General features: G+C 47.1%; 1 protein-coding gene across 2 annotated transcripts in view; it reads right to left on the bottom strand.

Moving 5' to 3' along the window:
• LOC147615147 (uncharacterized) overlaps positions 1–14,109 on the bottom strand; it is a 34,342-nt gene extending 20,233 nt beyond the window's left edge. Inside the window, exons 1-2 of one of the 2 annotated variants that reach the window (XM_086779145.1) lie at positions 11,198–14,109; positions 11,045–11,097 (exon numbers count right to left, since the gene is read on the bottom strand). In XM_086779145.1, coding sequence (XP_086635271.1) covers positions 11,045–11,097; positions 11,198–13,115 — 1,971 coding nt within the window. In that variant the 5' untranslated portion in view covers positions 13,116–14,109. The remainder of the gene's footprint in view (positions 1–11,044; positions 11,098–11,197) is intronic. The other variant, XM_086779146.1, reaches the window with a different exon arrangement.
• Between the last annotated feature and the right edge of the window lie 537 nt (positions 14,110–14,646).

Raw genomic sequence — 14,646 nt, forward strand, 5'->3', positions numbered from 1 at the left:
CTGCTATGAGAGATTTGTATCATTTGGATGCTGATTTTTGCCATATATGGACTGATTTAATGGCTGGTCATTCACATGCCTCTTATGTTATCAACGAGGGTTATCTTATGAAGGATAATTGCCTATGTGTGGTGAAGGATTTGCGTCCAAAGGTTATGGACGAATGTCACGCTCCACCATATGCTGGTCATAGAGGTATTATGCCTACTACTCGCATGATTCAGAGGTATTTCTTTTGCCTAGATCCCAGCATGGGAATGATGCTATTTGGACTATTGTGGACAGGTTTAGCAAGCAAGCTCACTTCTTGCCCGTCAAGAAAACCATCAAAGCTGATCATATGGTAAAGCTTTTTCTTGCTAATATTTTCAAGCATCATGGTATGCCTAAATCCATTGTTGGGGATAGAGATCCCAGGACTACAAGCCTATTTTGGAGGGCTTTATTTGATAATATGGGTACTAAGCTTGAGTTTTCATCAGCTTATCATCCCCAAACGGATGGCCAAAGTGAAGCTGCAAATTCAGCTGTGTTGGATTTATTGAAGTGTTATGTGGCAGATCAAAAGAGTGCATGGGAGAAGTATCTTCCACTTGTTGAGTTTGCCTACAACAATACGATCCATGCTTCCACAGGAAAGGCTCCGTTTGAGATTATTTATGGCAGAGTAGTCTTGCCACCCATCCTTCGTACAAAGGATGAGATTTTTGCAGCTGATGAATATGTTCGTGACTTGGATGTTGCCTTTGGTCAGGTGCGGACAGCCATTGCAAGATCTCAGGATAAGCATAAAAAGGCTGCTGACAAGCATAGAAGGGACATGGAAGTCAAAGAAGGTGATTGGGTATTGCTGAAATTTGAGAAGGCTAGGCTTCGGAAGAGGCCAGGACGAGAAGGATCATATCCTAAGCTTTCTCCTCGCTATTATGGACCCTTCAAGGTGATTCACAAAATCAATGAAGTGTCCTACAGGCTTGCTTTACCTAATCATTGGAAGATTCACAATGCTTTTCATGTGAGTCTATTTCGGAAATATGTGGGGCCAGATCCTGATGAGCCTGTCACAGAAGATCCGCCAGAAATTGAAGAGCTTGAGGAGATCCTCCAGCCAGAACAGATTGTTTTTCACAAGGAGAGAAAGCTACCTCCAGGAAAGCTTTCCAGGAGATACCTTGTGAAGTTTAAAAATTATTTGCCTATTGATGCCAAATGGGTAAATGAGGATTATTTTGCAGATTATCCGCAATTGTTGCAGGCATATTTTGAGGCTTTTAAGTTGAGGTCAACTCTTTAGAAGCCCGGGGGGATGTCACCAATTGGCCGACCATTTGGTCCATTCCTACTTTTTGCGTCTCGTTCACTTGAGGCCAGGCCGGTGTCTCATGTGAAGAGGCCAGTATTTTGCTGACATGGACGGGAGCCAGACTGGTGCCACCCGTGTGTTAGCAGGATGGTGTCGTATGGACGGGAGCCAGACCAGTGCCACCCGTGTATGACCTGGACTGTGTTCGATCCATGGGACTGTCACGCCATGGAAGAGCCAGTATTCGTGCCGTGTTTTACCTATGGGACTGTCACACCATAGGGAAACTCGTGCCTGGAACTGTGTCTTACCTATGGGACTGTCACTCCATAGGAAGACCAGGTTTTTATGTTTTTATGTCGTGCCAGTTTTGTGCCGACAGATATTTTGTACATGTTCCATGAACGGGAGATATGTCCATGTTATTATTTGCACATGCACACATGATTTGTATGCTTGAAACTGTTTTCGCATGACATGTATTCGTGTGTTTGCCTGCTTGACGTGTTACTTACTGAGCGGGGACGCCTGCCAGTGAGTTGTGAAGTCTGCCCTGTATTCTGACAAGTTTCAGTGCATGTGAACAGGTGGTAAGTATGTTGCACATGTAGTTTTTAATATTTAATTCTAACCCCTTTGTTTTATAAGGTTAGGGGTTCACACTTATTTAAAAGTGGGCACCCCCTTTGGGCACCCACTTAGGGGCCAAGGTGGGGAGCCTCACTTTTAAGTGAGTGTGGGGGTGGGCATGGTCACCTACCCCCACTAGCCCCCCACATGCAAACGTGGGTATGACCAAGGTTAACTCCACATGAAATTTTATTAAAAGAAATCTCCCCTTCAAGCGTTGAAGCCATCGCTTCTTCCTGGCGTTGCTTCATCACCTTTCGTAAGCTTCCTGACGGCTGGAGTTTACTACGCTAGCTGCTGTACGGCTGCTCATCCAATAGGTGGCTGTCTTCCATCTCCTCCTTACTGCTGCGCCTGCCCCTCTACAGGCGACTGAACACTGCTGCTGGTGGCTGCGTTGAAACCTGCAGAGGACTGCTTATGCTGCTGCTGCCTGCGCCAAACTCTCTACAGGCGGTTGACTCTACTGCTGGCTGCGCCTGACTCTTTACAGGCGACCCTCTGCTGCAGGCTACGCTGCTGCTCTTCACAGGCGGCTGACCATCTCTGCTGGCGACTGCACCATGGGCTGACGGCTGCCTACTCTACAGGCACCTACCCCTCTTCCCAAGCAGGCGATCCCTTCTCCATACAGGAGGCTGTGCATTCTATAAGGTGGCTGCACTTGTTGTAGCCAGGCGGCATCTTTCCTTATAGCAGGTTGCTTCTCCATACAAGCCAGGTCTTTATCCGCCCTTACAAGTGGATACTTCTTCTCGCACAGCAGGTGGCTGTGGTTTTCTTTTACGGAGGTACCTGCCTTGGTGGTTCACCACGAGGCAACTGCTTCTTCATCACCTGGATGACTTCTTCATACTTCGAGTATGGGTTTTCTGTCAACCAACTACAAGTAAGTGATTTTCAGATTTGAGTAAAGCATTTAATGTTTAAATCTGGTAAGGGATTCATCCCTCTACGGCCACACCCGTTCGGTGCCGGGTTGTCCAAGCTTTATTGGAGAACCTCGGTCCAAAGGTGCTGAGATCGGGAGAGCCAGGCGTTAGTACGAGAGCGCCTGTTTGTGCGTGGTCTCGGAACACCAGTGAGGCGCTCTCCGCGGAGTCCAGTGAAAGCACAGGACCGCAGAGATTGGACCACACTAGTGGTCGTTCTGCTTCGAGTTTCTACATCGAAATTCGAGCCTACTTGTTTGGTACTGTTTTCATATGTACATGGACATTATCTGGTTCTCAGAACCCATGGAGCATTGTATTCTTTAAATACTCCCAATAAATATATCATATATTGAGGGGGGGGTCGGCCCGTTCCGGCCCCAGTGCTGGTGTCCATCTTTCCATTTCTGTTCATTTAAATTTCAAGTTGTTTTAAGTTGTCCATTTCATATTTGTGGTTTTAAAGTTGTGCTATTAAGCGTGTGGGTGTCCAACGGAGTCTTTCCCACTTGACGGGATCGGTTTCAGCTGCACACCTATATTGGCATAAAGAGGGTTCACAGCTTCCATAGGCATCATTCCTGGTGACCCTCTTGACATCAGTCCTAGCAAAACTGTGGGCGGCCTAGCCATGGCCTGGAAAACAGACCCACCACCAAAATAGCCAGGCTGGGAAGCAATGAATGGAGGAATGGTCGGCATGACCCTTTGCACATTACTGCCCTGGCCATTAAATGCCTGTACCTGTGCCTGGGTAACATGTTGCACTGGATCAGCTAGTGTCACAGGTGCCTGCTCAACATGCTCTACCCTCATTTGCAACTGTTCTTGTGCCCTCTCTATGGCATGCTGGGATGCTTCAACTTGGAAATCCCCTGTACGTGACTGCAAATACCTCTTCATCCTGGGATTCTTCACCAACTGTTCAAAGATACCAACCATGCTCAGGAGCTGCGCATGAAATAAATCCTTTTGTTCCTGTTCTTCCTCTAACAAGGCTGGCTGTACTACTGGCTCCATCCGAGCAGAGGCTGACACCTGGGCACGTGTCACCTCTATACGCTGTCTGCGAGTAGAAGAGGAACTCTCTTCGGCAGGGAGCTTGCCTTTCCCTTTGTCTGTCATACTGTCAACTGAAAGTTTAAGGGAACCTGTATCCAAAGAAAGAGACCGTACTCTTTCTCACCTATAATCAGTTGTACCTCACTATGTGTGTCTCCTGTTCACCCAATCCAATCCGTGTCCGGGCTCTTGCACCCTGTCCCAGCAATGGAACCATAAAACCGGTCTATGGACACATAAAGCGGTAATTCATTCACAAATAACCTGGACTTCCTCAGACACACAATCACAGAATCCTCGCTCCCTCGCTCAACAACACATTGGCCCCGAAGTCCGGCGCCCCTTGCGGTATTTCTTTATTGTTAAAAGGTTGGAAATTACAAAGCACAAGTGCAACAAAGCACTCTACTTGCATCAGCGGAGTTTTACAAATTCTGGGAGAAATTTGCCAACATAACTGCACTAAAACTGTTCCATAACATCTCAGAATGAGTCCCAACTGACAGGCTCACTTCCATAGGCATCAAGCTACCAAATGGAGTCCAAAACATCACAATTCAGCTTGCTGTAATTTTCTGCACAGACCTGTTTTCAGCTCTGTTTTCAGCCCAAAATAACCCTTGTACTGTCCTGGAGGACTTTAGCAAAGTCCTACTGCATTTTGGCATCAACCGGGCAACATAACAGCCCAAAAACAGCACCTAAACAGTGCTGAAACAGCATTGTATTGAAGAGGTTATTACCCTCTTCTGTCCCTGCTTTGGTGTAGGAACCAACTACACCTGTTCCTGTTCAAGGAGGCAACTAACCTTTGCATATAAGCATGAAATTCACACAACTGTACCTGATTTTATCTGATGAGAGCATTTCCATAGTTTGCAAGAGAGAGAAAGAGAGAGAGAGGCTGTGGGGAGCAAGCTTAACCCTCAATTCATGAGTTGTAGGGCAAGGGAGTGCACCACCATAGCTGTTTTTCCTGCAACAAAACCACACGATGGCTGCAAATGAGCCTCCTCTTCCCAAATTCCCACGCTTCCCTCTTCTCAATGAGGAAAATGCACCAAAATTTGACACTGGCACATTTTTAAGCCTTTTCCACATGCAATCTTCCAAGCTAAAAATCTCCTGACTGGTTCACATTCTCACAACAGTCCTTTGTCAGCTTTTGGTCCCCTTGACATTCCGCACAAACTGACGCGAACACTTTTCAATTCCGACACTGCCAAAAATAGCAGTTCCCTAGATTTTAGGGATGATGTCATCTGCATTCCTTCTGGTCTCCTGACCATCTTTGACCACTATGGTCACTTCAGAATTTGCTTAGAATTCAAAATACATTCACATTTCGGTGGCGGCCACTTACTAGTGTAAACCGGCCTATGCCCTCATTCAGTGGCCATGTCTTGGACACTGTCATTCATCTTTTAGTGCAGTTCTCAGGCTTAGCCAACCACTGGTCCAAAGTCCCACTGGCTGACCCATTCTGACATTGCAATGGCCCAAGCCCTTCCAAGAGATCCCGGGGGAAAACAACAGCAACCAAAGAGAAAGAAAAGAAAAATATATATTTATAAAGAAATGTAAATAAAGAAAACAACTGCAAAAAGTTTCACCTCCTGATGACATGAGTACCCTGACTGGACGTTTCCCATGCCGTGCTAGTATGGTCCCTTGTAGTCTCCGCCGGTGTCGAGATGGGCCTCACATCTTGGGGCGCCTGGACCGCCCCAGCTCTATAGCCCGATCAATCAGTGTACCTCTGGTGCGGCTATACTCTGGGGCTAGCTGCAATGCCTGCTGGCCTGACTGCTCAATCTCTGGTCGAAAGAAGTCTGTAATCTGCCTCTGTAGGTGTCTCTCCCTCTCTGATCCCCTCCCTCTCAAGAGTTCCTCTCTATGTCTACGAAGCTCCAGCAAGTATAATCCGAGGCATCTCTGATCCTGGTATCTCATGACTCTAGAAAGTGGTCCGAAACCCCCTCTAAACACGCAGTGAAAACGGCCTCGTATCTCATAATATACTGGACAGTGACATATGTAATGTAACTCTGTCTCTGGCTTCATCTGGCACAGCTCACAAATCCTGGCCTCAGCTGGTACTCCTTTGAATCTGCCAGTCTCAATCTCTAGCTGGTGTGAGGATGTGCGCATCTGACCAATAGCACACCGTACCCCATGAGAAAGATGAGTATCCATGTACCTGGGTCTAATCACAAACCCATCCTGCGTGAGCTGGAGAAGATGATCTCTATAGAAAGCCATCTTCATACCAAGCTCGTGTGTCGGCTGTATTCATGTCCTCCTAGTGTCCAGCTGAATCAAGTCCTGCCGGAGGGTGCATCCAGGGAGTACTGAAATGGAGGTAGCCTGTCCATACTAAAGCCATGCAGCTGGAACCAAGCTGTCATCTGTGCATACCAGCATGATCCGTCTCCCTGTGATGCCAACTATCGTGAAGACTCTAGGGCTAAGCGAGCATATCTGTCTCTAGGGAGAGCCCAAGTGCTATGTATAAAGGAGACTGATCGAGTGAGTGCCTCTACTACCAATGGGGGGGCAGCCATCTCTGCACGGATAATATCATGTGGTACGGAGGCCTTGGCCCTAATCATCCGGGAAATCATAGAAACCAAGGGCCTCTCCATACGTCTCCATCCATCAGTGCTACCAGCTCGGCTGTGGTGATCCACTGAGGGTCCCCATATCTCCACTCCATACAGCATGGCTGAAGTGACCAAAGTGTCAAAGAGCCAGAGCTTTGTTCGAGGTTCCTGAAACTGAACCTGCGAACACATCCTCTCTAGTCTCCCCAATGCTGCATAAGCTCTGGTCAATCTGGTCTCCGCTGCTCTCCTCAAGGAAAATAGTGGGCCACTAAAAACCACACCAAGGTAAGTATATGCATCTGTATACTCCACTGTCTCCTGACCATATGTAAAGGTGGGTACTGACCTCCTAACCCACTGTGCTATGGTGTTAAACACCATCACCTTGGTTTTACCAAGGTTAACAGACAATCCACTGTCCTGTGCAAACGTGTGCAATGCATCCAAATGACGTTGCATCCCCTCTGGAGAATCTGAGATCAGCACAATATCATCAGCATACAATAACATCGGAATCCATGTCCCTGCTAGCTGTGCTCCTCTGTCACCCTCCCGCTCTACATAGTCTGAAACCTCATCCACGTACATCCCAAAGAAGGTGGGAGAAAGGGGGCAGCCCTGTTTCACCCCAATAGTGGAGTGAACCATCTCAGATATACCCTGAGTAGTACGTACCTGCCCCACAACTGTCCTGTATAAAGCCATGATTCCCCAAATCAGCTCTGTGGGCACTCCCATCTCCTGTAGTCTGCGCATCAGTCTGGCTCTCGGTACTGTGTCAAAAGCTTTGCGGAAATCCACAAAGCAACAATAAATCCTCCTGCCATATAATCTCAGAGAGAGCATGCGCCGCGCTCCAGCCCGCCGCCTCCTGCTCTTTAACCCTCTGCCTTTTCACCAATAGAGAGGCGCCTAAAAGCAGCCCGCCAGCCCCTTGTTTTCTCCCAAAAAGCAAGAGAGAGATAGAGAGAGGCGTGTCTCCCAAAAGTGGAGCAGCCTCCCAAATTAGCTTTTGGGCCACCAAAGGTTATAAAACCTTTTAAATTAAAATCTCTTTGTACCCTTTACACTTGGGGTTGTCCACACATGGGTTTCCTTTTTTAACTCCAAACTGATGCCATTCACACTGTTTCACCATGTCTCCGTGCACACCTGCATACTGTCCAGAGAAAAACACAAGGTCGTGACAATGGAAATGCCGGCTCTAGGCGGCGGCACCGGCGGAAGGCGGCTCTGGGCAGTGGCAGCGCCAACGGAAGGCAGATATGGGCGGCAGAGCTGAGCTCTGGGGCAGCGGCGCTTTTTTCTCTTAGCAGCGCAGAGGCAGCGGCTGAATGCTGCATAGTGGCGCAAAGGTGGAGATGGGTGTTTCTTGGAGATAGAGAGGGAAGATGAAGTTAATGATGCCCACCACAAGTCTTCTTCAAGAATCTCCGAGTACTTCTCTATCTTCCACCATGAGGGTACAAGCTTCTTATATACTTTTGGGCCACCATGAGGGTACAAGCTTCTTATATACTTTTGGGGGCGGGGGGGGGGGTCCATACTTTTGCCTTGCCTTGCTTTTTGCTTTGCCTCTTGCTTTTGTTTTATTTTCTTGCTTTTGCTTTGTCTCTTTGCTTTTGTTTTATTAAATATTAATAATAGTCAAAGTTCTTGATTTGTGCTTTTATAATCTTCAAGGCCTTGCCTTTTGACCCTGGAGCAGCTAGAGAGCAAGACACAGATGAAAGAGAGAGAGAGAGAGAGAGAGAGAGAGAGAGAGAAGCTGTGTAACTCTATTATATGCACCAAAGAAAATCCCGAAGAGTGCAATGGGAAGTGTGGGGGGAAGGGGGCCATTTTATATGGCCCCAAGCTGCTGATCGGCCAACCTAAAGCAGGCCGACAGCAGCCCATGCTCACAACCACCACCTCGACAGCTCATGACCAGCAGAGACCTGGTCGGCCAGGTGCATGCAGTCGGCCAGGACTGCAAAGTAATAGTCAGGCAGCAAAATCACAATCGGCCAGCATCTGGGGGCAGCCGACAGCCCAACCACCCCTCCGAAAAATAGGAAAAATACATGGAGAGAGAAAAAAAAATGAAAAAAACACTAAAACGGGAGGGCACACCCACAACAGAGGCCCTAACATAGTGTACAGACAGGAGACGACTGCAAACACCACCTCTCAGCTCCTGGGTGTGGAACCAACCCCAGTGAGCTGGAGTGCCGCCGGAGCATAGCCTGCGGGTAGAGACTTCGTGAAGAGGTCCGCCGCATTGTCCTCCGTCGAACAATAAAGAAGCAAGATGTCACCAGCCAAGATCTTCTCATGAACAAAGTGATATTGTATCTCTATATGCTTGGTCCGGGCATGGAAGACCGGGTTTCAAGCAATAGCAATATAGCTCTCGTTATCACACTGGATGACCGTGGGCTCCTTCTGTGGAAACCCAATCTCGGCAAGCAACCTCCGCAACCACACAACCGCGCAAGCAACACCACAAGCAGCCCGCTGCCCGGTACTCTGCCTCTGGAGACAACAAGGCAATAGTTGGCTGCCTCTTGCTACTCCATGAAACAGCTCCTGAGCCAAGGGTAAAACTGTAGATGAAGCAGTCAGCTGTAGGAATCAGGCCGACAGCTCCACGACAGCATAAATAGAGAAAGATGCAATATTTTAACAAGTACATCCACGAGGCCTTGAATACACATCTAACTGGCCCATGCACATAGCCAAAAACACAGCCATACATCAGATCGTAGACTCTTCAAAAAACATGCTAAATATGCTCCTGTTTTTGCCCCCTTAGGCCCTCTCACAAGGGACCAAGAGTAGCACTCCCGAACAGCCCACGGGCCGGAGAATGGAACAACCCACGAGCCGGAGAACGAAGAGCTAAGAACTCCTTAGTTGAGTCGCCGTTGAAGCTACGCTCGCATGCATATGATCAGAGTAGCCATGATCCCCCTTCTCCATGACCAAGCAAGAGAGAGAGAGAGAGAGAGAGAGAGAGAGAGAGAGAGAAGCTTCAGCCCTGTGCCTCCTTCTTCCAAGAGAGAGAAGGCGTGAGAAAGACCTGCACAAGCTCTATCCGCCTCGTATAGCCCTGTGTGTGCCTGCACACAAAAGGACCCTGCAACCTGCACCAGCTCTTTCCACCTCCTGCAGCCCTGTATGTGCCTGCGCACGAAAGGACCCTGCAGCCTGCCACTTGCAAAGAGAAAAGCCTTGCTGATTCTGTAGCCCGACTATGTGCCTATGGAGAGAACCAATCGAGCAGCCTATATGCCTCTGTCTCCTACCCCGCCCTTCACAGAGACGCGGGAGAGAGAGAGAGAGAGAGAGAGAGAGAGGGAGATCAGCGTGCCCTCCTATGTACCCAACCGAGCAGCCCTCCCAAGCGAAAAAGCACCTTTTCTGCAACCGCCTGTGTGCCAACCCTCTCTCCACGACCAGCCTCTTCCTCGAGCAGCATGCAGCCCGACTCCTCCAAAAAAAAAAGAGTTCTCCAAAAATAACGTGGGCCATCCCCAAAAAGGGCCACGACTCTCAAAAGGAGATATTCCTTTGGTTTAAAGGTTTTTAAAACCTTTGTCCCCTTGTCCCCTCCACACATGGGGTGGGTTGTTTTAATAAAACCCTTGCCCCAGGTATGAACATTAGAAATATGTCTTGCTCACCGACCACCATGCTCACACTTACTTAGCGTTGGCCCGAACTTCATCCTTCCATGGCAGGACCAAACATATTGAGGTCCACTTTCACTTCATTCGTGAGCTGGTCGCCGACGGCATCATTACGCTAGAGTATTGTCCGTCTCAGGACAACTTTGCCTACTTTGTCCTCCATCCATCACAATAAAGGAATCAGAAGAAGGGCCTCCAAGGGACAATGCCAAGGTCACTTATCTAGCAATAGCCTGGCAATTCTTGGCCCTTGCTTTATTTATAAGCTTCTAGCCATAATTAGCCCTAAGCTATTAATTATAAGCTCTTAGACAATCTAGACCTCATCCTACTAGCGCCCTTAGCCCACGTGTGAACCCTCTAGGTCCCCATGCCCCAGCTAAGCCTTTCCCATCACCTAGGTTATAACGTCCACGTCCCCAAGCCTGTCAGGACGTAACAATATCCAAGCTTGATGGTTGCTATGTATATACTCCCAGTTAGGATGGGTAGGCCCCTTCATCGGGCTATCCCACTTTGGTTTTTATGACAATGACAATGTGGTATGCCTCAAACATGACTAAACAAGAATGATCCACTTTTATTAGCTTTCTTTAGCTCTAGCCTTGCAATTAGTCAATGTTCTAGAAACACGAATCAGTACCATGATCAAAATTAAGGATACCCCTATAGTTAGTATAGTAAACCCCTTGTCTAGGAGAAGAATAGAACAAAGCTGTTTATTCGACATCCTTGGATTTAAAATCATATATAAACATCAAACCTTAACTTTGGGAACACATGCATGTAGACCGGTTCCAAATTGTAGCTTCAACTTGTAACACAAAGATCATGTACCTCGGTGCATACAACCTCGACTTCAGACTCCGTTCTAGACAAGAGATGGACTCCTACACAACACCAAATTATTATGGTAAGATTTCGAACTGAAAACTGCACCACAAGGACATAGCAGCATGTACACAACAGTAATAAGTTCTTGCAAATTACCTCTCACTAACTTCGCCTTTTCTTGTTGTTCAATTTCACCAAATTGATCAACACTCTTACCATGCACAGTTTCTGTGCTTGCTTTGCCAGAAAAAGCGCCCCTGATATCATTGCAGACAGCCTTGTAGGGTGAGACATCGTTCTTCAAAGAGAGTTCAGTTGGGCTCTCAATTCCAAAAGAGGGTGAACATGGACGTCTACTCATAAAAGATTTCCTTGCTTCACCCCCTTTTCTTTCCTCAAAGGCAGCAGAATTGTTATGCATATTCCCTGTTCTACTTGCTTCAACTAAGCCTGCATTCCCTTCTTCAGATGGCCGTCTGAACTGGACTGAATTCTCAATTGTCATTGAAGCCGGAGAAAATGGCCACTCCACCTCCACACCTTCTACATGTTCTGGTTTATATGAGAGTAATTTCCCAGTATGAAAGCTGAATGACACGGAAGCCCCAGGCTGCTTCTGATGGGAGCCATGTGACGAACCCAAAGCTTGCTCAAGCATTTGATGAGATGGAAAGGGACCTGCTATCTCTTTTGTACACTCGACCCCATAGTGAGAACCTCGTTGAAATGTGTGCTTTGCCATGCTCCAGTCTAGTCCTTCTCCGTCAAGAGCACTTCTTTTTTCTACAAAAGCTTCGGGCCTAAAGCTAGCATCACCTTCATCGTTATGGTACTCCTCAGGATGCCAGCAGTCAGTGTTACTTGATGTTTTCATAAGCATTCTTTGATCCATGCTGGCACCGGAAAGCATTCTTTCATCTGTCTTTGAAGACACATACTTGGCATGTGTGAGAGAGTTATAAAATGATTCAATCCCCACCCCTCTACAAGGCATTGCAGGTTCATGTGGTAACCTATTCTCAACAAACTCAGGCCTTTCTACAGAGGAAGTGCCGTTGGCATGCAAGAAAGGGCGCCTTCTTTCAGTGTGCGAGTCAACGAATGAATCTGCTGCAGGCCTTGATTCTGGCAGATCCATGTATCCCCTGCTTAAGTTTCTGCTATCCTTGCCACTGTAGGCAGGAGACATAGCCGACATGGTAAAAGCTTCAGTATCTTTGAGATAAGACTCACGCATAGGCTGTGACGGTTTGAAGCAGGTGTCACCTACCCACAATGATTTGAAATCAGACAAGCTTCCAGCTGCCAGAGCTGCACTTTGAGAGCTCAGCCCTTCAATCGAACTACAAGAAACTCTCAGCCTTTTGTCAGCAGAAAAGTGAACTGTTTGTTTTACTTCATTAAAAAAACCTGTGTGCTTGGGCAAAGGGTGGAACTTAATTGCCTCTGTTGAAGTTTGTCTTTCGTTGACTTTCTTGGAATAGCCTGGGAGTAGAGACTCCACTATTGGCAATGGTTTTGGAGAAACCTGCACTTCAGGTTGCGGGGTCTCTAAAGCTTCAAATGGGCTACTGCTGGCAGCACCTTTCCCACCTCGCAAAGTAGTAGTGGCCAGGAGAGTTTGATGGCTGCTGTGGAGATCATGCTTGCTTCTCCGACTGTTTTCATAGACAGGAGTTTCGGACTGGTGGGTGGCAAGGGTGGAATAAGCTGTGTTTGTCTTCCAATCAGTCCACATGCCATTGATGCCATGACTCTCCGTCATGAGGCTATCTGTATCTTGAGGCTGCTCGAGCCTTGTAACGTGAGAAGAAGGGATCAAGCGTTGGATCCATGACGAGTTCAAAGAAGACAAAGCATTCGGATTTTCCAAATTAGTATGTGATTTGAAACCCCTGGACGACCACAATTTGCCATCAAGAACTGCGTTTTTCAAGTGACTAGCCTCGCTGCTCTCTGGCCCTTCATCGAGCTCTGAAGCATTAAGAACCCGTGGGCTGACCCCATTGTGCTGCTGTATCTTCCAACGTCCACAATGTGAGGAAGCTTGAGAGTCAGCCTGGCTACAAACCATGGTTGAAATCTATATCAATAGATGGGAGGTGGGAGGTTGCACAGATCCACTATAGATCACAGTGTATTTGATGCATTCAAAAGAAAGGCGAGTGATGACAACTTGACCACTGTGTTAAGGATTGCATCTGCCCTGCACCTGGCCTGCACTCAGCCGTCAGTTTCACTCTCATCCACCATGCACAGAGCTGGCCTCTTATGCATGAAAGAAGACACCTTTTCTCTCTCTATCTTTTTTCCTACTGCAGCCGTGTGCAACGTTTCTGCAGAAGAGGATTGTCAGGTGCTCTCTCTCTCTCTCTCTCGCCTGCCCAAAATCTGAAACAAAAGCTGCAAGAAAGTGTTCCAGTTCAGCTGCTCTCCATCGTTTTGAGAGCGTTTGGGAGACGGTACAAGCAAATATAAGTTCCAAGCAGAGCACCCTCCTAAACACCGCGATTAAGAGGTGCGCCGAAGTTTCAGGAAAAGAAACATCATAGAGATGGTTTGACTGCCTCCGCATTGTGCAAAACAGTCGTCATTAGCTTTGCCCTAATCTGCTAAAGGGTAGATGATGCCATGCCCTAACCGACAAAACAAAACCCTAATTAGCAAATAATTCCTCGTTCCAAGCCATGCCTTTCCCTCGCTTGACTGCCAGTTGTAACATTGCATCCTCGTTCCGGGCTTCTCGCTGTGCACTGCACATTTCCACCATCACCAACTGCCTGCGTGCACTTTTTAAGGCCACGTGTGCTCTGAAAGCTCTGAAATTTAGCACCATGCAGTGTCTAGACGCCATGAATGCGTTCCTACCTTACCCTTTCCTTGCATTCGAAAGGCTATCCTATCCGATGATCCCCTCGACTCACACAGAAAACAGAATACCATGCGCTGTAAATGTTGATTTTGCCGTCGCAGGTAAAAAAGCTTTGAAGGCTCCGGAACATCGATTCACCTCCTATCCACATTTTGGTGGTCAACAAGTGTTCTTTTGGGTAGTAACGGTCTTTTGTAAGACAAAAAATAAATAAAAATGAACCTAAGTTAACCAAAATAAAAGTCAGTGCACTACCAAGTCGGTTGTGATGTAATAATAATAGCATAGAAGGAAAAACACCAAGTCTTCCGCATATGTGCCTAATTGACCTCGTGAAACAAAACCTAGTTTTGTGGAAATCTTTTTCATATAATTTATTCACTATGCATCCTACATAGAGTAGAGAGAGAGGACACAGAGAGGAGGCCGGGGGGAGAGGGAATCAACACATCACAAGAAGGGGTAAAGTCCCCTCCTACAATGAGATGATCCATTTGAATAGAGTTAATTTGCAAAAGGAACAAGAAATTTATATAGACCAACTATTTGTCAACTACATCTTTCATTTTGATAGTGTACATCTCACACCTTGCATCACAAAAACTAAACAAATGTAGCCTTCAAACAAAGACTTAAAAATTATCAACATATAAACTCTAATGACATGATGCATTTGAATAGAGTTAGTGTGCAAAAGGGATAATAAATCTATAGAATAACGATGTGTCAACAT

Source organism: Cibotium barometz, chromosome 40 (genome assembly GCF_041138505.1).
Source record: "Cibotium barometz isolate CiBa-2024 chromosome 40, ASM4113850v1, whole genome shotgun sequence".
Taxonomy (NCBI): Eukaryota; Viridiplantae; Streptophyta; class Polypodiopsida; order Cyatheales; family Cibotiaceae; genus Cibotium; species Cibotium barometz.